The sequence below is a fragment of the Notechis scutatus genome, chromosome 1, assembly GCF_049901735.1.
Source record: "Notechis scutatus isolate UNSWTSFEM ecotype Mainland chromosome 1, rNotScu1.2, whole genome shotgun sequence".
In the NCBI taxonomy this organism is placed as follows: domain Eukaryota; kingdom Metazoa; phylum Chordata; class Lepidosauria; order Squamata; family Elapidae; genus Notechis; species Notechis scutatus.
Window position 1 is genome coordinate 233,878,297 of NC_142009.1, and position 22,381 is coordinate 233,900,677.

General features: G+C 38.9%; 1 protein-coding gene across 3 annotated transcripts in view; it reads left to right on the top strand.

Moving 5' to 3' along the window:
* The window catches only part of B4GALNT4 (beta-1,4-N-acetyl-galactosaminyltransferase 4), a 225,868-nt gene that overhangs the window by 170,121 nt on the left and 33,366 nt on the right, over window positions 1–22,381 (top strand). For all 3 annotated transcript variants that reach the window (XM_087950698.1, XM_087950697.1, XM_026668134.2), the window contains exons 7-9: window positions 1,444–1,511; window positions 11,688–11,766; window positions 14,066–14,132. In XM_087950698.1, the coding sequence (XP_087806824.1) occupies window positions 1,444–1,511; window positions 11,688–11,766; window positions 14,066–14,132 (214 nt within the window). The remainder of the gene's footprint in view (window positions 1–1,443; window positions 1,512–11,687; window positions 11,767–14,065; window positions 14,133–22,381) is intronic.

The following is a 22,381-nucleotide window of genomic DNA, read 5'->3' on the forward strand; positions in this document are numbered from 1 at the left end:
AGGGGCCATTACCTTGCAGCCTTACTCCTGAGTCACCCATGCTGTTGTAGCTGCTCTTTCCTCTGAGCAATCCTGCGCGCACGCACACTTGGCATAGGCTCCTCGGGAACCTCCTCATCACTGCTGCCAGCCCCCACAATCTCTGAAGGCAGCCCTGGCCCCTCATCTGAATCATCGGTCTCCTCAGCCGTCCGCACCTGCGGCTGGCTAACCACAACAAGAATACCCAGACCTAGGATCAATGCCACATCCCTGTGTTATGAGAATGGTGTGGAATTTTCTGAAATTCCAGCTGAGATTATTAATTTACAGATTAGTTGTTACCTCATAACAAATGTTTCAAAGGCAGTTCCATAGCTTTTCCTCTGGGTGTTCCATTGCTCTGCCTCCCACCTCCTTGAATTTTTCCTCTACTGAAGCCAACATGTTTAGGGCCCTGTCACCCCTCCTCTCCATTTTCTTTAAGAATAATTGGAAAAGCAATTTTGTTGTTACTTTCACAAAGCTACCATTTTTATTCCCTCCCCATAAATGCAAATACAAAGGGGGGAAAATGACATTGGGAGGGATAGGGTGCAGGCTGGAACATAGATTTTCTTGTAGTTTTCATACTTTTCCATCTTCTTTGATTCCAGCTCTAGGTAGCAGAGATGGGAATGCTAACAAAGACACAAATGATTATTTTTTTTAATCATTTGTGAGCTGAAACTGGGACAGAGACAAAAAAAAGAAGAAAAAGTTGTAACTGGAAAAGTTACAACTACTTTTATCTCAGGCATTATTTATTTATTAGATTTTTACCCAGCTTTTATTACTTTATATATAATTCAAGGCAGGGAGCATACCTAATACTCCTGCCTCCTCCTATTTTTCTCACAACAGCAACCCTCTGTGGAGAGTTGCGTTGAGAGTGACTGGCCCAAAATCACCCAGCTGGCTTTCATGCCTAAAGTGGGATTAGAACTCACATTCTCTTGATTTCTTGACCACCTGTTCAACCACTACACCAAAGTGATTTTCACTATTATAGAGATTGGAGGCCCTATCATGGGGTAAGCTTACAATTTTTGCATTATCACAGATGTGACCAGTTGCAAGCCATTCTTGTTTGATCAGTCCTTTTCAATTTTGCCTATTTGCAAAAGCCAAGCCTGGTTGAATTAGATTAGTGCTTGAATAGGAGAGTATCACAAGATCTCAGTAGGCGAGACTGGAATAATAATAATAATAATAATAATAATAATAATAATAATAATAATAATAATAATGTAACAACAACAACGGAAGAAAGCAATAGTAACAAATTTCTCCAAATAGCTGTTTTTTTAAGCAGATGTCAGTTTTCACTAATGAGGTTATTAGGAAACATCAATATTTTTTATTTCTGCAAAAAAAATGAAACAATATCTTCATTTCTTCTTCTTTCCCCTGCCCCCTCCTTAGCTGGGCTCTGAGTGGACTGCTCCAGGAGAATTCACAAAATTTAGCTCTCAAGTCTCGAAGCCAATCCGGTAGGTGCTTCCACCATATCCTTCCATTTTTCATTTTGACGGATAGACTGATCCTAAGAATTAAAGGAAGAATAATTCACTACTTTTGAAACTGACAAAGGGGAGCAGCCAAGTCATGAAGTGGAAGAATGGCTTTTCATTTTTCTTCAGGCTGTTTTGTTTTTGCTTTAATTCTCTCCACTAAAATCTGTGGAAGTGGAGGTTACTGTAGCCTCAAGAGTGCATAATCCATGGGCTCAATCTGAAAGCACTTAACGGAGGTAAGTTGAACTTTTGAATGGATAAGTCCAAGGCCAGCCACAGAGCACTCTGTTTTGGTTTCCTGTTGCTGATGGGAAGATTTTCTATGGGGAGTATTGGGATCTCCAGAACAGATTCAACCCAGCAGGAGAATCTTGTTCTCTTTCTTCAACCACCCTTCTGAATTTCCCAATTTTCTCACAGTCCCCTACTCAGGCCACTAGGCATTGACTCTTTCCAACAAGTCATGCAAAGAGCACATTGCAGAAAGACTTCATATTTCAGTATACTTATGTCAGAGTCTGTGTAATCTGCCCCCATTCAGCTTCAGTATTGAATTAGATCCATGAGATGGACAGAACTGGCCAGTTGAAGCCCTTTCCCCAAAGAGTTGCTCTGAACTTTTTGCTTGACCAGGTAGAATAATGACCTCCACATTGGAGGTGTGGTCGAAGTGGGGGGTTGCTTTTTTCAAAGAGCTTACAAATTTACAAATATCAGGTGGTCATATACCATGTAATTCCACATTTAGAAGTAACGTGTTGGGTATTAAGGAGAGTTGACTTTTAGAAGAAACAGGATGCTGAATAACAGCTATGAAAATATATTGAGGCAAGTAGAGAGTCCACAGCAAAGTGGGATTAGTTATGGCAAGCCCTTCCCTTACATACCTGTGTTGTGACCCAACTGTGGAGCAGGGCTTGCTCAGTAATAGCATTGGGATTACTTAATGCTACAAAACCACACATCTTTCTCCTTCTTTGCCAGTTAACCAGCCTAGTGAGTTCTTTTTTGCTGGTAATTGCCAATTGCCAGCTGAAAGCAGAGTAGTAACTGACCTGATTTCTGTTGTTTGTTTTGCTAACAGCAAACAACTAAAGTGCCGTTTTTATGTTGTTATTATGGTCAGTCACACAATTAGCCAGATGTTTTGGCATTGTTGATAGTGTTTAAATGCTGGTGATGTTTAAGTGGTGCTCCAGATGTTTTAGGATTGCACCCAAGATGCTTATCAGTATTGGTACTACCTTTGCTTTATTTTGCTATCGTCATTCTATTTGCAGGTCTTGTTATTTTGTGATTTATTATTATTTAATTTTCCAAAAATTGAGTTATGTCAGTTGACTTCACTGGCTTTAGACCCAACTTTCTTGACCCAAGGCCAGTTTTAATCCAAGTTCACAAAGCAATTTGCTACATTCTCATAACATTGTACTTCCAATCAAATAAACCACACCACAACTTAACATGATGGTCTTGCTTACATGGTGTGCTAAGACTGTACTTAAACTTCAACAAACATTGAACTGTAAACTGTCCACCCTCATTTTAGGCTCTGCAAACCCAGATTGTCTCTCTCAAAGCTGCTTAAAATGGCAGCTTTGTTTTGCTAACAGCAAACAACTAAAGTGCCATTTTTATGTTGTTATTATGGTCAGTCACACAATTAGCCAGATATTTTTCCATTAGCCTTCTTCCTTTTCTAACTGACTATCTGTTCTGTATCTTCTCTTTTTCCTTTACTGTCTTCTCTCCCTAGTTTACACTAAGGCCAGTCATTTTGAAGCTAAGCCACTTTCTGTCAAATTAGAAGTCTGACAGCTTCATTCCCATTGTTTTTATTCTTCTTTCAGTGAAGCTGGCAGCTCTCTTATGGCCACGTCTTCTTTTGCTCCATCAGTTCATTGTCAAAGCTGGACCTCTCTTGGCATTTTGCTGAAGAGGTGTTTCCCTTTTACACAAAATTGTTTTCTCTTGTTTTGTATCCTGTCAACAGAAAAACACAGGCCATTTAAGTAAGTGGGAGTCCTTCGAAGGTATCTGTTCTGATTCATATAGGATTTTCAGTATTGGAGCTGCAGAATCTCTTGGAAATGACTATTTTTCTCTATTTCAATACAGTGCATCCTGTGAAGGAAATCTGTAACTGCCCAAGGCAGCCTTTTCTACTATAAAGCAGCTGTTACCTTTAGGAAGTTCTCCTAATGTTTAATCAACATCTTTTTGGAATCTTCAGTCTCATTAGTTCTAGTTCTCTTTCTGGATACAGAACTTCTCTTCTGGTTCTTCTCATGGCAGAGTTACCATGTTTCCTGTCAATACATTATTTTCACATACGGTAAAATGGCTGCAGTTGTAACCCAGTGTGATGCAGAGACTAGGGCCAGGAAAACGTAGATTCAAATTGATCCCCAGCCATGGGAATTCACTACTGTCTTTGGGTCAGTCACTTTTCTTTCACCCCATTGTATCCCACAAGTTGTTTGGAGGGGGAGAAGGTAAAATGGGGGGGTTTGTTTTTTATTTTGTTTTTTTGCAGGGAGGGTCCTCCTAAACTGTAGACTGTCCATTCATGATTTTGTGAGTTTATGCTCTTTTAACACATATAAACTCCTTTGTCCTTTCCATGCAGCAAGGGATTGTTTCGCACATAGTTGTAATGGCATGAAAGTAATGTTTAAATAGATCTCTGTGAAGGTTACAAGCTTTATTTTCCTGCAAGTCACAGCCTATGCACTAGTTTCATTTCTCTCTCAATCCCAATATATATATTTGTCTTTTTCTCTGTCTCTCTTTTTCTTTGCATACCCTCTTTTTTCTCTGTGTATAACCTATGCTGTTATCATCAGACTGGAGGTGACGTGCAGGTCTTTCAGAGTTTCCTCGCTAGGGTCAAGACACTAACTGTTCCAAAGTTTTTAAGAGTTTTTAAATTTTTAAAAAAGTTTTAAAATGCATAAGTGCACCATCGTGCCTATCATCCCTGTCCTATTGTCCCCATTTATTCGTACCTCTTTCCTGTATTCTTACTCATGTTTGTACTTAAACTTATTATCTTGTAAGTAATTGACAAACTAACTGACAAACAAACTAACTAACTAACTAAATAAATAAATAAATAAATAAAATAATAATGAAGATGTGTGCTGAATGCTTATTGCTTTTCTCTGAGGCTAGAGGAGAGTGATGAGGACAGTCATTCAATAATTTAATAAAGTTTTATTTGGGTTTTCACACATACAAAATACAAGTAAAACATCTTTTTTGAAAATAGCATGGTCCCGGGTTGAACTTCTTTATATAGACACAAAACTCAATTTCATGCTCCTTTTTGTATTCTATTCCATATCTTATACTATTTTACATTTTCTATATAGTTTTTCCCCTCTTTTGATTTTCTTGATTTTAATTTGATTATCTCATCTCAATTCAAATCATTATATTTATACTTTTGTCTGTTCTGTTTCAATTTCATATTATCTTTTCTCATTAAACAAGTTTTCTCCTGTAGTTACTAATTGGAGTATGACACCCTTATATCTTTTAATTACATCCATTCAACTCTTATTTAAACTACCAATATATACCTTAAGGTTATGACCTTCAATATAATACATAATACATAACTTCCAATCGAATTCTGCTTGGTACATTCTTATAATACACACTATATTCTTTTTTTTGAAAAAAAGATTGTAAATATATGTAATTATAAACCCTCATTCCATTCCAGTTCAGTTCTATCATTAATAATCATTAAAATCTTAACATCTTTAATACTTCTTTTCAATTAAATATCATACTTCCTTAAAAACACATAAAATCTCCATAATTAATTTTCCCTTATTTCTCTTCACATATGTTTTATAAATCATTAAATATACCTTTTATTACATTTATTTATTGACAAACATTCCACTGAATTACGATAGCTATTTTATCAGACATTTTAATCATACATTGTTTCATATTTTCTAAAATTATTTCTGTTTCTAATATACCCATACTATCTTATAGTATGAATCCCTTTGCAGAATCCCTTTTTCCATTAAATTTTCACCCATTATCTCTAAATAGGCCCTGTTTCTCTGTATTTTGTTTCTGTCCTTTATGACTTTTTTCCTTTCTTTCTTCCCGCTCATCTTCTCCCTCCCCTTTTTACCCCCTTGTCTCTCTATTTCTAATTCTCTCTTCTGCATTTCCCTCTTCTGTTGCTTTCTGATTTTATACTTATTTTTCACTCTATTTTTTTTTTTGAGTTGTTTTTCCCAATCTTAAACTTTCCATTCTCTTTCCCCCCTTTCCTTTTTTTTCCCCATCTAAGATTACTTGTTCATTAAAGATGGCTTCTTCTTTGTCACAATCTTCTTGTTCTGCAGGCATTTCTTGTTGTTTCTCATAATTCCAAATCTCCATTTCTAAAAACTGAAATACGAAGCCAAAAGAACCTCTCCCTTCTTGTGCATCTTCTTTGTACTTTTTAAGTTCCATTTTCAGTTCTTCTAAAAGTGGAGCTATTTTAAACAGTTTTAAACAACCACCCGATTGATTTTAGTCATTCAAAACAATAACCAAGAATCCAGAAATCATCAAGTAATCCAGATAGTCCCGAGTTATATCTTCTTATTTCTTTTTCGACTTTCTCTTCCTGGGATTTTTGTTGCGATATTTCAGTTAGAATGTATCTTTTGGAAGTCTTGTTGAGATTTTGCTATAAGTTCTTTTTTAATTCCAGGCAGTCTCCTCCCTTCCAGATCCTGCCCTTTATTCTTCCTCTCTCCTTTCCTGTTTTCAAAAGCTTTTAATTATCCAGAAATCTTTATTATCCCTTTGACTTTTTATTTTCAGCATTAAATGCCTATTGATGTCAAAGTGGATTTTTTTCCAATTTCTTACTTAAGTCTCTTAGCTGTCAGTATAGGAAAAGGAGAAAAAAAAACCAAATCTTTTCCCTTTTCTCTCTCCTTCTCACCTTAAAAATCTTCTTAGGGAACAATGTTATTGTTTTTTAATAGTTTCAATTCCAGGATATCTTATTTGTTGCTTTTGCTGTTTGACCCGGTCAACCAAAACTTTCTCCTCTTATCTTCCTCCTGCACATTCTTTTCCGGTCGAGTTCTTCTTTGTGGTGGCCATTTCTGACCACCGCTGCAACCGCCTTCGGGAAAGGGAGTAATGGCCAGCTGGGGAGGAGAGATGCGGCTCTCCTCAACCCTGCAGGCAGTCTCCCCCCTCTTCACCACCTCTACAGGGTGGCTTAGCCCCGAAGCCAGCCGGCTCGGGGCGCTCCAGCGGCAAGCACGGATCGAAACCTCACAGAGACAAGGTTTCGGTCTGTCGCTGAAGAAGCTCAAACCGGAAGTCCAGGAGCAAGTTTTCAAAGGTGTTTTATAGCCTTTCCATCATTAATACCGTGTTTCTCCAACAATACGGCCTCCACCAATAGGAAGCCCCACCATGTTTTGCCGCAGCGCGGACAGCCACCACCCATAGCCGGCGCGGGAGAGCAGCGAGGTTGCCCGCCAGCCTGGCGAGATTTGGGAACGAGGCAGGGAGGAGGCACGCACACACCTGCGGCTCACTTTCCCAGCTTTGCCCAGCCCTTACGGCTCTGGCGGCCCTGGTAGGATGAGCGGAGGGTCCGGCGGGAGGCGCTCGCTGCCCGCCAGGGCGCGCCAGAGCCGTAAGGGCTGGGCAAAGCTGGGAAAGTGAGCCGCGGGTGTGTGCGTGCCTCCTCCTGCCCCTTGTTCCCAAATCTCGCCCGGGCTGGCGGGCGCTAACCTCGCTGTTCTCCTCGCCGGGCTACGGGTGGTGGCTGTTTCCGCTGCGAGCGGCTCAGACCCGCTGCCCGCCTGGCCTTTCTTTGAGGTGGAAGAGCTCGCTGGGCTGAAGGGAGCGGCTGCGTGGAGGCGCGCAGCGTAGGGAGGTCGGGAGGAACGGAAGAGGCCCGGAGATTAGCCTCCCACGTGGCTGGGCTGCCCTCGGGCAGGGGAGGCTTTATAAAATAATTCGCTTTACCTTCAAAGCAAAGGGAAGACGGAGCGCTGAAGCCAGTGTCTCCTCAGGGCCCGGTTGCAGGGAGGAGCCCTGACTGGTCGCACGTGGCTGCGCCAAACGCCGCGGCAGCAAGGGAGAAGGGAAATCAACGGTCACCCGAACCCGAAGGTCTCCCGAATATCCAGGCTGTTGCCGCCCGCCCACCCACCCGAGGATGCAAGGGGAGAATTAGTCACCCCAAAAGACGCCCCAGCCGCTTTTTCGGGGTCAAAAATAAGGCCCGGCCTTATTATGTGAGAAATAGCAATAGCACTTACTTATATACCGCTTCACAGTGCTTTACAGCTCTGTCTAAGCGGTTTACAGAGTCAGCATATTGCCCCCAACAATCAGGGTCCTCATTTTACCAACCTCGGAAGCATAGAAGACTGAGTCAACCTTGAGCCGATCAGGATCAAACTCCTGGCAATGGGCAAAGTTAACCTGCAATACTGCATTGTAACTACTGCACCACAACAACTCTTAATGATTAAATAATTCCTTATTTCTGTTCCTGGAAATGATTTGATACAATCCTAACTTGAAAGCTTGTTACATTTTGGTTCCGTGTTTTTCATTTTTCTGGAAACTGTTGTTTTAAATGGAAGGGTCTAACTTTTGAACATTTGGCATTGTTTGACCAAGAGATATACATGAGCTGTACAGCATTTCTCCTAGTGCTAGTGTTTTCAAACTGATGGGGAGAGAGTTGTTATTTGCTGCAGACTGCCTTGCAAATGATTAGCTTGGGACATTGCCCACATTGAGGGATACAATTCGATGCAGGTCATTCCAATTTTTTATAAATCTGTGTGAAAATTCTTCACCTCAGACCAAGGGCAGATGGAGATTTACTTTCTAAACTTCATGAAAAGACCCAGAAGTCTCTCTGTTCTTCTTTTTTCTTAATGTTTAATGCCCAACATGCTTACCACAGCATGGGGTTCTTTGAAAAGGAAAGCCTTTGTACCTACTTCTTCCTTGAATAGCCCTGTGATCATGTAAAGGAAAAAGGATAAGAACAAAGAATCTAAGCTTGATGTAAACAGAAAATCCAAAGATAACCTGGCAACAGAAACAGGCTATTTAAGGCAGTTTAAAAGAAAGAAAAAATCAGAGATTAACCAAAAAAAATTTAAAAAGGTTTTCTATAGAGCATTTCAGTCAAAAAGCAGTATAATGCACTGTATTCATAAAAGAAAGATGGCCCTGAATGTATGATTTAACAATGAGGAAGAATTATAAGCAATTGGAATGCATTCATAGAGAAGACAATTCATCCATGGACCCTAAATGTTTCTCTAGAGTTCTCACTCTCAGTGAATCTCTTTGTCAAAAGTTATCTGCCTCCATTCAGTGAACATAAGATGATCCCTCCACTTTGTAGATAATTATTTGGAAAGGGGGCTCATATTCATTTTTGTTAGATTTGGTTAAATGCTAGTAGAATAGTAGAGAATTAAAAACTAATGAATCACTACGGGAAGTGAAATAAAGGGACTAGAAAACAATATCAGAAGAGAGTTCAAGCATCAACTGAAAATCTGTTTTTCAAAGAAGATTCATTAGATCCTTTTGTAGAATTGGTCTGATAAGGAAAAGGAACTTTAAATTTATTTAAGCATCTGTATAAAGTAGTGGTTGATCAATTCCTTCCCATTTCCCTTTTCAAGACCAGAGATTTTTGATACCTTTATTTACTTTCCTTAAGCAACTAAAGTTTCAGAAGTGCTAGTTTGAACTATGTTTCCAGAAATACTTGTCTTTCAAATGATATAATTCAGACAAACACTTGTTGAAGTAAAGAAATGGTGCAAAGTGGCCATTTTGTTTTTTTCTAAGGGTTTTTTTTTTTTTTTTTGGTGGAAGTGGAATGTTTCTGAAAAAGTGTAAACTAAGAATGTAAAGAGTTATCAATCAAGTACTTTCTGAGTATCTGAACCCTGTTATTTTGAATGAAGATACCAGGGATTAAATATGGCTTCTCTAAGTTGATTGTGACACATTTGGGCAGGTCTTTGAGGTCAGTTATATCATGGCTTCCTGTGGTCTTTGGAGTAAACTACCTATAATGCTCTTGTTCTTAGCAAATTCTGGGTAGCCCAATATTGTTGCTATTAGAAAAATGTCCATCATTTCTGCAAAGATAGTGCCACAGCTAAGTCAGCAAGCCTCAGCTAAAGTTAGTAAGTCTCCATCTTATATTTTGGGAGGCTGCGCCTTGTTTTTCCATGTAGAGTCTTCTTGTTTTTTTCCCAGGGCTTAAGAAGCCCTAATTTACAAAATTATCAAACTTCATTCAACTCTGGGGAGTTTGTATTGTTATTAAAATGAATAACACACTGCATTGATTGAGTTTCTTAGCTGGTTCAAAGCAGTCTTCTGGCTCCCTGGATGGAAGATGGGTATGGTTTCCATGGCAGCAGCAGCAACATGCAGTGCACCAAGCCAACAAGGAGGATTTTAGGAGACTTCTGCTCTCACCAATCAGAACTGACAGGCAGCAGTGCTACCATGGCAGGAACTCTGCTGTAGCTGCAGCTCATCTATCTCCCCTGTGTCAGCTGGGGGCAGTCATCTATTATAGCTAGAATTACTGACAGCATCCTCTTTGCCTTTGTTCTAATTCTTTTTATTCCTTCTATGCTTTATCTCCTTCATAGCAAAGATAGCTTTCTGAATGCTTGAAGTTTTTCCACAGATCCTTCAGTACTGCATTGTATTTGAAATTTAAAAGCTATAGTCAAAGTTATGCATATGTGATTTAGAAATACATACAGGGTTTGGATCAAAACTTCCCTTCTGAATGAATGAAGAAAGTCCAGTTTTATTTGCATAAGCAAAAACAGAAGACATGTTCAAAGTTGTCATGATTGCATTTTAATTATTTGTTTGTTTATTTGTTACCCATCTTGCTGTAAGGTGACACTGGGCAGCTAAAAGCCTACAAAGAGGCAAAGTGTTGAATATATAGGATCAATGACTAAGCAAAGTATATAGAATAGAATAGAATAGAATAGAATAGAATAGAATAGAATAGAATAGAATAGAATAGAATACTTTATTGGCCAAATGTGATTGGACACACAAGGAATTTGTCTTGGTGTAAATACTCTCAGTATATAGGTTACTTGCTTCTGCACATAAGAGAGCAGGCATGTGAGCAAATATTGCTATTCAATCTTTAGCATTTATTCAGCCCATTTCAAGCATTCCCAATATTTCTACAATAACCCTTCAAGGCAGACCTTATAACTTAAATTATAGGGATAAAAAAAACCTGAGGCTGGAAATTGAGGCTTTCAAAAGGACATTTGCTAAGTTTAGGGCTGAGATAAAAACCACTGTCATTTTGATCCCAGCTGATACACTTAATCCTTGCACTACTACATCTCCATTTTATCTTCTGTTACATCCACTATTTCTAAGCCCATGAAAATACAAATAGGTATGACAAGCTTTTGTAAGTTGATGAATTGCAGCATTTTTCTCTGAAAATCGAAAACATGGATGTACTTTAAATTTAAGAAAAGGAATGACCCTTTGAGCTCTTTCCTATTAGCCTGTAGGGAACTGTGGTATTATTCATTATTTCTGTGATGATACTGTCTGTTCGATACCTCTGTGTAAAGAGAAACTGAAGTGTATAGCCAATAGGACTCCTATTCTGCAGCCTTTCTCTATTCCTGGGAACACACAAGGTCTCTTATTGGACAGTCCGTGTGGAACAGGGTCAATGGCAGCTTATAAGCCACGGTGGCACAGTGGTGAGAGTGCAGTACTGCAGGCTACTTCTGCTGACTGCCGGCTGACTGCAATTTGGCACTTCAAATCTCACCAGGGCTCAAGGTTGACTCAGGCTTCTATCCTTCTGAGGTGGGTAAAATGAAAACCCAAATTGTTGGAGGCAAGATGCTGACTCTGAAAACAGCTTAGGGAGGGCTGTAAAGCACTGTAAAGCGATATATAAGTCTAAGTGCTATTGCTATTATTTCATCAGCTTCATAAATTCCTTCCCACACCTCTTCGGTCTCTAGTCTGTGCTACCAAAGAGAATTCCTTCAGGTCCTGTATAGCTGCGGATATAACCTCTTTTCCTTTTGTTCTCTTCCCACCTAGTGTCCTTTCCTCCAGACGCTACTACTTTGAGCTCCTCCATAAGCAAGATGACCGTGGATCAGATCATGTGGAAGTGGGTGTAAGTAAATCCCTACAGATTATTTTCCCCATCAGGTACAACAATCTATTAAGAAAATCAAATAGCTTTAAAAAATAGCAATAACTCTGACTTCCAGCTTTTTGTTTATTGACCCAAAATATTGTCATTGAATACATATTTATATCCTACAAAACTGCCCTGGCCCCCAAAGCATTTCTGGCAGAATATTAACAGGACTTTCATTAATGAAGGCTATCGGAGGTACGAGTTGAAAAACAACCTGTCCATGTTTATCTGATCAATGTTTATCAGATAAGACAAGCGTAAGGAAGTATTTTTATCCCTTAACTCCCTTAATTGGGTCTATAGTAAAACAAAGTATAAGGGAGAAAGAGATGAGTCCCATCTTCTCATGCTTGTAATGGAGATCAGGAAGGGTCCCCCCCACCTCCTTCAATTGCAGTCTTCTCTGGGGGAAATGGAGAGAGTGAGAAAGAGTTCCTAGCTGCTAATTTCTTAAACACTTTTTTTCGCAAGATAAAATGTCTAAAAAAAAACACAGGCTTATTTTCTTGCCTCTTAATCGAGCTGTATTCCTTTTGTATAAGGCTTCACTGCATTGCAGGCTGCTGAAGGTGAAATATTAGTCTTTTTAAAAAGAGGCTCCATGTCTAAATTAAAAAGAAGAATAGGCACTCAGTGTAAATGCTCTTCCCTCCCAGGGATTGCCTGTACCTACTGTGAAGTCTTTCTCAAAGGATTTTGGATCATCCTGGAAGGTGTTACACCCAGAGAACAGGCAATGGGGAAGATGCTCCATGGGATTATCTTTGGTTTAACATCATATATACCATCCTTTGGCTGCTCCAAAAGCTGAAAAGCACCTGGGCCTGTAAAACTATTGTGAGGTGACTTGCCTGGATCAATGTTAAATTTGATGAATGCCCTATCTAAAAGCAAGCGTGTAAAACAAGCAGATAAACTCGGACACATTAATGCTTTTGATACTTTTCCACAGCATCCAAATTATTCTCAAGGTGTCCTCCCAGGATTAAACATAGCCACATGAAATATTGAACCTATAAGAGCAGGAAAGGGAAATAGATTTTTTGAAAGGAAGAACTCAAAATAACTGGAACTGCTTTGTGTTCAGATATTTCAAATGGAAGCATCACAAGCAGGACAATAACTCTCAGTCCAGCTCTAGGAATATTATCAGTGACCTTCAATACCAGTTCTCTGAATAATCCAGGTTCTATTTCTCATGTATGAACTCTATTTAGGGGATTCTCGGACACATATTATTTTAAGGTATTCCCTAGAGGGAGTTGAAATTTTGTTGAAATGATGCTGCCCTTACCCTAAAGGCAGTGTTATTCTGAAACCATTTGCCATATCCAGAACAGTTTTGCGATTGTTTGTCATTTGTTTTGTTTTTAAAAAGTGAACGAATAATATTGAAACCATAAAATTGTAGGCAGCTGTCGTACCCACTTTCCTATATTAATATTCGTATTGCTATTTAGAATACTATATGTAATATTTGCATTTTGAAATACAAAAGATGAGTTTTTATGACAGGCAGAAGATGGGAAACAATTACTTTTTTAGTACATTTATAGAAACACTTAGCTTACATTCTTTGAAAGGAAATAACACATTCAACAAAAGGATAAAAGATTTGACTGCAAGTCAAAAAGCACTGAGACATCACCCAAGAAAATAGTATTGCTTTTTCTTATAATGCTTGGGTCATTTCTCTCTTTAAAAATCTTTAAATTTGGGGGTAGGAAGAAGATCCATGTTTGGCTCTGGAGATATAGATTTATGCCAATGCTCATATGCCATAACGCTCCTGTGAAATTGGATTTGCACTTGTTTTTAGTGAAGAATTGCAGCCATTATATTATCTGATGTTCCTTTCATAATATAGTACCATGGAGACAAACATTAGGTTAGATGATTGAAACATTCATGAGTTCTGAAATGGAATGTATACATTTGTGTGTGTGTGAGTGTTCCCTTACATTAGTTACTAAGTAGTTGATCTTATTTTGTTGTTGGCTTGAAAGAAATATAAACCAGTCCTGGATCCCTAGGAAAACTGTAGTTTTAGAATTGCTGACTCTTAATTATATTAATGTTGTACGTTTGGATAGATATTTACATTTGGTACAATTGTATTCACATCTAATCAATTTTATTCACCTCTGGTCATGTTTGCATTATATTTTATGTATTGTACGTATGTGATATAAATACATAGTTTCAGCGGTAAACTTTATTACTTATGAATATAAATGCATGCAAATTGAAGGACTTCTTCTGTTTCTTTCAGTGGCGAATTTTCCTTCCCAGCTTCAAGTTTGAAGTCATTGATTCCCCATACATCTCACTCTATACAGGTAAAGATTCTCTGAAGCCCTAGAAAACCAATTCCCTCTGTGTACTAATAAATAGGATTGCAGTGTTTATGGTTAATGAGGACAGTATGCAAAAAAAGTGAAAGCCCATCTATATGTACTGCCTAAAAGACCTTGTATTCTGATTTTTTTTTCTTGTATTGTACCCTTGTATGCCAATTTTGTGGTATATAGCATCATTGTGATAAGTGGGAGGATCATCTTTTCAGTATAATTAGTGTTAAGAAATGTTGATCAGCACAGGATAGACAAAATCCCAGAGAAACTATGAATAAGGATCCCTTTTTTTATGCAGATCTTCCATCAGTCAATAGAGAAGAAGGCATAAAAACTCTGAACATTGTTTAGCAGTCTAAGGATCATCTTTCAACTTTATTGGATTTATTATTTTTATACGTCATTTAAAGCCTGCCCTATGTGTTCAAGCTTTGTTGATTAAATATTGTGATTTTTCCCCCAAATTACATTATATTTTGTTACTTTCTAAAACTGCTAGTCAGTTTGATTAATTTTGTTGTTTGCTGTTTGTGTTATTGCTTGATTTTGTTAGTTTATTTTTCTCCAATCTTTTATCATTTTTAATTGTGTAACCGCTGTGTTTTTATTACTATTTCATAATGCTGCTCTTTATGGAATATGTAAATTGCAAGAGAGGCCTCAAGGTGGAATAGAAATCTTCTAGTAAATTAATTGAATAAATTTTTCCTGAACTTTTTCCTTCATAGTCATTTTTCTCAAAACTTTATCAGCTCTGTTATTAATACGGTGTGAAATGTTGACTTCCCTTCTCTGCTGAGATATCAGCTTGCACTGTAGCCCTTTTTCCAGTCAGCCTTCTAAAATTACATCTTTGAAAAGCCCTTCTACAAATTAGTTCTAGAGAAGGAAAAAGTGGTTGATTGTCTTTCCTACAAACTTTAGATGATGAGACTAACTCCCTTATGGGTAACTGGACAAACAAAAATGGGATGGAAAGATATTTCACTTTTCCTTTTGTAAGACAAAGGCAAAATATTAATTTGAAGGGTATACATTATCTAAAGTTATTTAATTAACCTTGCGTTCAATCAGTCTTCAATTTCTTTTGATAAACCTCTGATAATATCTTCTGAACCTAGTATAAAATAGTTGGACCACTGCTCCCTGTGTGGGGATTAAATTGAGGATTTCTGAGGTCAGAAGCTGAGAAACCAAAGGCACATAGTTGTCAAACTGCAGGAAGGGCAGGAGAAAAGTGCTGGAATTAAACCACAGTGGGTATGATAGGAACTGCACCTTCATGTTAATTGAGGGCAATCAACTGTTCTAATAATGTCTTTCTAATATGCAGCGGAGACTAATATCTAACCATGCCGTGTCATGTGTCTGAGACTCTTTCGCTGAGTCTAATTCACATTAAGCTGCGTCAACTCAAATGTCTAGAATCACTGCTGGTCTCTTGTCTATGAATCTGGCAGCATGCTTATGAAGCTGTGAGTACGCTCCATAAAATAATACCAGATGGATCAAGCATTTGAGCTATGAAAGGCATTTACTTGCTGTCTTTCACAAATAAAAAGGCACTGTAAAACAACATGAAACGTTGATGCTTCACATAAAAGGAAAAGTGTGTACGTGCAATATCTCTTGGGGAGCAGTATATATAAATAAAATACTTTCTAGGCATATCAAAAGCTTCTAGGCACTTCTTTGGTCCCTGGGCAAAAAGAGAAGAGGCTAGCATGAAAGCCCCTCCCCACTTCCGAGCAAATGTCCATCAGATTATGCTTCCTAAACTGAATTATGAACAGCTGTCTTGTAAGCAAGGATGGATAGTGCCAGTTTTAATTAAATCCATAGATCTTCCACTTCCTGCTCATAACTTGGTCTGGCAGCAGGAGGTGCTTGACGAATAGATTTCTGCCTGGCACTCAATACACAAGGTGCCTGTAATTAAGTATCCAGCAGAAGGTATAGATAAAGCAGAGGGCTTGTGTAAGAAGTACAGGGGCATTACTGGTGCACAAGAGATCATGGCAATTGGGGTATTGACAGAAGTGCCTGCAAGATAGATGGGCTGTGAGGGAAGGTTTTCTTCTGGAGACATCAGTCACTGAGAATTTTCACCTCTGTCCTCTGGTCTATGGCTACCACTCAATGAAAAGTTATTTTCTTGGTAACTCATTCTTTGCCTGAAATCCCTTCCTTTGTCAAAAGAAAAAAAAAAGTTAATAAAACAGGAATGGTTGCATATGGACCTATAAGAGATGGGGCGGAAAAGAGTAACATATTATCATTTAATATTTAATATATTTTTAACCATTACACAGATTATCACTGACATAATTTTTGCATTTGATCATTCTTCAGCTGTGTCCAGGGATGACTAAAATAAGGTTTTGTGTAGATGTATTCCGTACAGGGAATTCATGCAATTCTCACTGCAGATTTTATTGTATTTGTATTGCGTTTTTCAAAATTTATGAAGCAGTTTAGGGCTAACAACAGCAATAATGCAAAAATTAAGCCCAATTGCAAAACTGGAATCAACAACTCGCATTAAAATCAACAAGCAGCATATCAGTCAGTAACTTCAAAGGCAATTAGAACAAATGGGAGGTTATATTTCCCAAAGCAGACTATAATAAGGAAGGCATTACTCTATATTATTAGAGAAGTGCCTATCTAATAAACTTTTCCAGTCTATCTCATAGTATGGAGAAGGGCAAGGATCTTGCTACCTAAAAACCAGATTAGTAACAATACAATTCTTGATAGACCAGTATCACTTCCTGCCTTTAGGTTGTCTTAGTTGAAAGTAATAGTAACTTTCAAGGAAGGCAAATCTCATGTAGGAGATTTGCTTTGGAAAACCCCAAAGCATTTAATAACAATAGCTATGTTTAATTATGTAATTTAGCTTCCACATACAGACAAGTGGATGAATACTGTGGATGTTATCACAGACTTCGCTGCTATTCAGCATCTGGAATTACTCTCCTTGAGGGTGGAGTATGACCACAGATAGCCGTCATCTCCTTCTACTCTGCCCATCTCCTCAAGCAACTTCTGTCTGGCTATTTATCCCTGTCTGTTTTTCCTTTTGCAGCATTACCTGTTTAACCTTCTTAGTCTGTCTATTTGTTTTCCCCGATCATTTTTTCTTAAAAAATAATGCTTGCTAAAAGAAAAAAAAAACAAAAGTTGAATTTTAGCACTCATTATTATTTGCAAAGCTTTGATCAAAAAGAGTCTATAAACACTTTAGAAAGAAAACAGTCAGCAAGCATGTATGGAAAAAGGCAAGACAACATGACAAAACTATGTTGTAGTTAATATGTACCAGCTATTCAAGAGAGATGGGAAAGTTAGTGAAGCAATTGAAGTGCAGACTAAGTGACGGGCACTCTTGTCCTTCTGGTATTGTGCTTTCCTTAACATCTCATTAACATCTTTAGTGTAACTGAAGATAACTGGAGGAAAGGTCTGCCCTCTTTTATATATATATATATATATATATATATATATATATATATATATATATATGTATGTATGTATGTATGTATGTATGTATGTATGTATGTATGTATGTATGTATGTATGTATGTATATGTGTGTGTATGGCCTTCAGCTTTGTTCGGGTATTTTCCCACGTCATAGTAGTGGTGCTTTTAAAGTTGTAGCAACGTTTCAGCAGAATCTCATCTGCCATCATCAGGCTTCTGTATGAGATTCTGCTGAAACGTTGCTACAACTTTAAAGCACCACTACTATGACGTGAAAACACAAGCTGAAGGCCATACATTAGTACCTGAAAACTTAAGAAAATATATATATATTTTCTTAAGTTTTGTGGTACTTACATGTATGGCCTTCAGCTTTGTTGGGTATTTTCCCACGTCATAGTAGTTGTACAAAAGCCTGATGATGGCAGATGAGATTCTGCCGAAACGTCGCTAACAACTTTAAAAGCACAACTACTATGACGTGGGAAAATACCCAACGTTTCGATGAAGTCTCATTCATCATCTTCAGGCTTGTGTCTTCCGCTCTGTGCTTCTCAGAGTGATGTGAGCTTGCAGCTGCTTCTTCCTTTTAACTGCTAGTGGGGGTGTGACTTGATTGGGTGGGGGCTTGGCTGTATTCTGATTGGGTGGGAGTGTGTTCTCATTGGTTGGGGGTTTGGCTGTGTTCTGATTGGTTGGGGGGTTGGCCGTGTTCTGATTGGCTGGAGGTGTGTTCTGTTCAGGTGGGGGCTTGGTTGTGCTCAGGTTAGTCTTAGTTGCTGGGGGATTTGAGCTGCTGAGCTGTGATCTTGCTGTTTGGCTTTGAGTTCGTGGTCGTGCCGCATCTTCATGGTGGGGGTCAGTTCGCTTCATGTATGGCTCGGAGGGGTTTGAAGTGGATAGTGATGCAGCTGCAGTGCGGCTTCTGGTCCGTGGTCATGTCTCATCTTCTGTGTGGGTGTGAGTCTGCTTTTTACGTGGAAGTGTGGTGGTGGCATCTTGTGTGGTCCTGGTGGGTGTGGGTCTGGTGTCATTCTTCATATTAGAAGATTGTTCATGTTAGAAGTTTGATATATATATATATATCAAACTTAAAATCTATGGGTAATTATGATACTATTCAGAAGAGGGGTCTCCAACCTTAGCAACTTTAAGGCTTGTGGATTTCAACTCCCAGAATTCCTCAGCCAGCTGCTGGTTGAGGAATTCTGGGAGTTGAAGTCCACAAGTCTTAAACTTGCTAAGGTTGGAGACCCCTGATTTAGAACATATTAAAATGTTATCCTCATAATACTATTTTATACAGCTAAACAAGGACAAATTAATTGTCATGGCACAAAAACACAAATAAAAGTGTCCTTTTATCAAGCCCAACACAACTAGGCAAGATCAATGAAACAGAAACTGTGCAGATTTCAGTGAAGTATCTTTAATGTTAGTCCACAGTAACTACAGAAAGTTGGACATTATATGAAAAAAATCCTGCCTCCATCTGTTTATTGAGACAGAATCTCTTCACGTTATTTGAAATACTTGTAAAAATCCATGCCAGCTTGGCTATATTGTGATTTATGAGATAAGGTACCAGTGAACTTGTCTTCTATCTTTTGATAATGTCTACTCACTTTTATATTTCTTTTCCTCCCACACCCATTCCCAATATTTCATATCTTTATATTGACATTTCTGGTCAATCTTTTTACCTATTCTGAAATCTAATAATACAGATTGTGATTTCCAGCTGTAAGTTAATGCAAGCTGTATTGTCTTAGAGGTAAACTTGAAAACAAGTAAAATATTATTACCACTGCTTATTTTTAGTGCGATCCAAACATACGGATGATTGCTTTGGTCCTGAATTCTCAACGTTCCTTCCTATCCTGCTGGGTTGGAAAATGGTGTCGCCACATGAAATTAGAACTGAGCAAGCCATGGGACTCAGTTCACACAGGAATCTAGCCAGAAGATGGTCTCCTATTTTTCTGCAGCTGTAGCGGTTTCTTAGTATTAATCTGGACGAAAACCTTTGCGAAACAGATATGACCGTAACATCCATGGGGCATCTTTTTATAAGGAAGAGTGAAGTGACCTCTATTTTTCAGGGCTTCAAAATATATGGACTTGTTCTGACCCAGCCTTTGCAGAAGCAAGAAACAGACTCCCCACAAAGAAAACCCCCCTCTTTATTTACACATTGGGAATTAACTGCATTCACCAACTGAAAGTCCAGGCAAGTGTCCTGTAAGAAATTAACTGAAACAATAGTCCTTATCAGCTCATTATGATAAATGCAAGGCTGTGAGCTCCCAGCCGAGAGGCTGCAAATTAAGTCAGTTCAAACAGAGAAATAGACAAGCCTCAATTCTGGCAAGACAGTCTTTGTTCCACGAAACACACAAGGAGCAAACTTTCCAGAAATGCGAATGGTTGTCTGTGACAACCACCCCTCCTCTTTCCTCCTATTTATTTCCCAGCCAGGGAGGGGCCATTCAGCATCCATGTTTGTTTTGCTTCCAGAGCCAGCTCATTGTCCTCCATTGAAATAAAAGAAATAAAAGTTAAAATAAGTAAAAAAAAAAATAGTAAGAGAATACCTGCCTGATCTTGATGAAAACAAATCACCAGGGCCTGATGGATTACATCCCAGAGTTTTAAAGGAGCTGGCAGAGGTCATCTCAGAACCACTGCACCATATCTTTCAAAAATCCTGGAGCACCGGGGAACTACCAGAGGACTAGAAAAGAGCTGATGTGGTTCCCATCTTCAAAAAAGGAAAAAAAACAGACCCAGGAAACTATAGACCAATCAGCCTAATATCAATACCCGGGAAGATACTGGAAAAGATAATAAAAAACAGATCTGCCAACATCTAGAAACAAGTAAAGTAATAATTAGCACGGGTTTGTTAAAAACAGATCATGTCAAACCAATCTTATTTCATTCTTCAACACATTGACTAAATTAGTAGACCAGCAAAATACTGTGGACATAATATATTTAGATTTCAGCAAGGCATTGGATAAAGTAGACCACAACCTACTTCTTAGTAAGCTGGAAAAAAGTGGAATAGATAGCCCCACCACTAGATGGATTCGCAACTGGCTGGCAAACCGAACTCAATGAGTAGTCCTTAATGGGTCTAAGTCTACATGGAGGGAAATAAGCAGTGGGGTGCCACAAGGTCCCGTCTTAGGCCCAGTATTCTTCAATATCTTTATTAACGACTTAGATGAGGGAATAGAAGGGGAACTTACCAAATTTGCAGATGATACTAAGCTGGCAGGAATAGCTAACACCCAAGAAGATAGGCTCAAGATCCAGATGGATCTTGACAGACTAGAACATTGGGCCGTATTTAACAAAATGAAATTCAATGTAGAGAAAAGCAAAGTGCTATACTTAAGCAAGAAAAACCAAAAGTACACAAATAGACTGAGTGAAACCAGGCTCAATAGCAGTAACTGTGAGAGGGATCTTGGAGTCTTAGTGGACAACCAGCTAAATATGAGCAAGCAGTGTGCAGCAGCCGCCAAAAAAGCTAATGCAATCCTAAGTTGTATTAACAGAGGGATACAGTCAAGATCAAGGGAAGTACTAATACTACTCTATAAAGCCTTAGTAAGACCACACCTAGAGTACTGCATCCAGTTTTGGTCACCACACTATAAAAAAGATGTTGAGACTGTAGAAATAGTACAGAGAAGAGCAACCAGGATGATTGGGGGACTGGAGGCTAAAACATACAACGAACGGTTGCAGGAACTGGGCTTGGCTAGTCTAGTAAAGAGAAGGACCAGGGGAGACATGATAGCGGTATTCCAATATTTGAGGGGCTGCCACAGGGAGGAGGGGGTCAAGCTATTTTCTAAAGGTCCTATAGGCCAGACAAGGAATAATGGATGGAAACTGAACAAGGAGAGATTTAACCTGGAAACGAGGAGAAATTTTCTGACAGTGAGAACAATCAACCAATGGAACAGCTTGCCCTTGGAAGTTGTGGGAGCGCCATGAGTTGAGACTTTCAAGAAGAGATTGGACTGCCATTTGTCAGAAATGGTGTATGGTCTCCCACTTGGGCGGGGGGTTGGACTAGATGACCTACAAGGTCCCTTCCAACTCTGATTATCTGTAAATTGTTCACCTCTCCTATCTGCTCTGTGCATACACACATCTGGAACAGGCCCCAGCTGTTCCTCCTCCTTACTAATCTCTGAGTCCAAAGGCAGCTGGCTCTCTGGCTGGGAAATGCCAGAAGACCCTGGCTCTATTTCTGTGTCCGACCCTGAACATCCATCAGAGCCTTCCCCAGGCTCCAGAACTGGCCCAAGTTCTTCCCCAACCTCCTCATTGTCCGGGGCTGCTGCCAGCTCTGTTGGCAGCTGGCAGCCCACAACAGGACTTTGCTCTTTGGTGATAGCCCTGAAATTCCCAATGTGACCTTTATTTTTGTGTCATTAACAGTTTGTGATACTGTACAGCAATTTAGATCATTGCCCCAAAGGGGCAAATTAAATTCATATTTCTGCACTCTTTGCCTGATGGAAGGCCTGGAAACTAGAGACACACATTAGGCATTCAAATTGAATTCACATTCAATCCAGAGAATTAGATTGGGGTTACTTTCATGTTATGAAAGTGTAGTTTCTCACTATAGCTAGGAAATCTTTAATAAAGGCAAGTGCTGAAAGCTTTCAGAATTGTTTTCCATAATATCATGATGCTTAGTTTTTTTTTTAATTTTTGTTT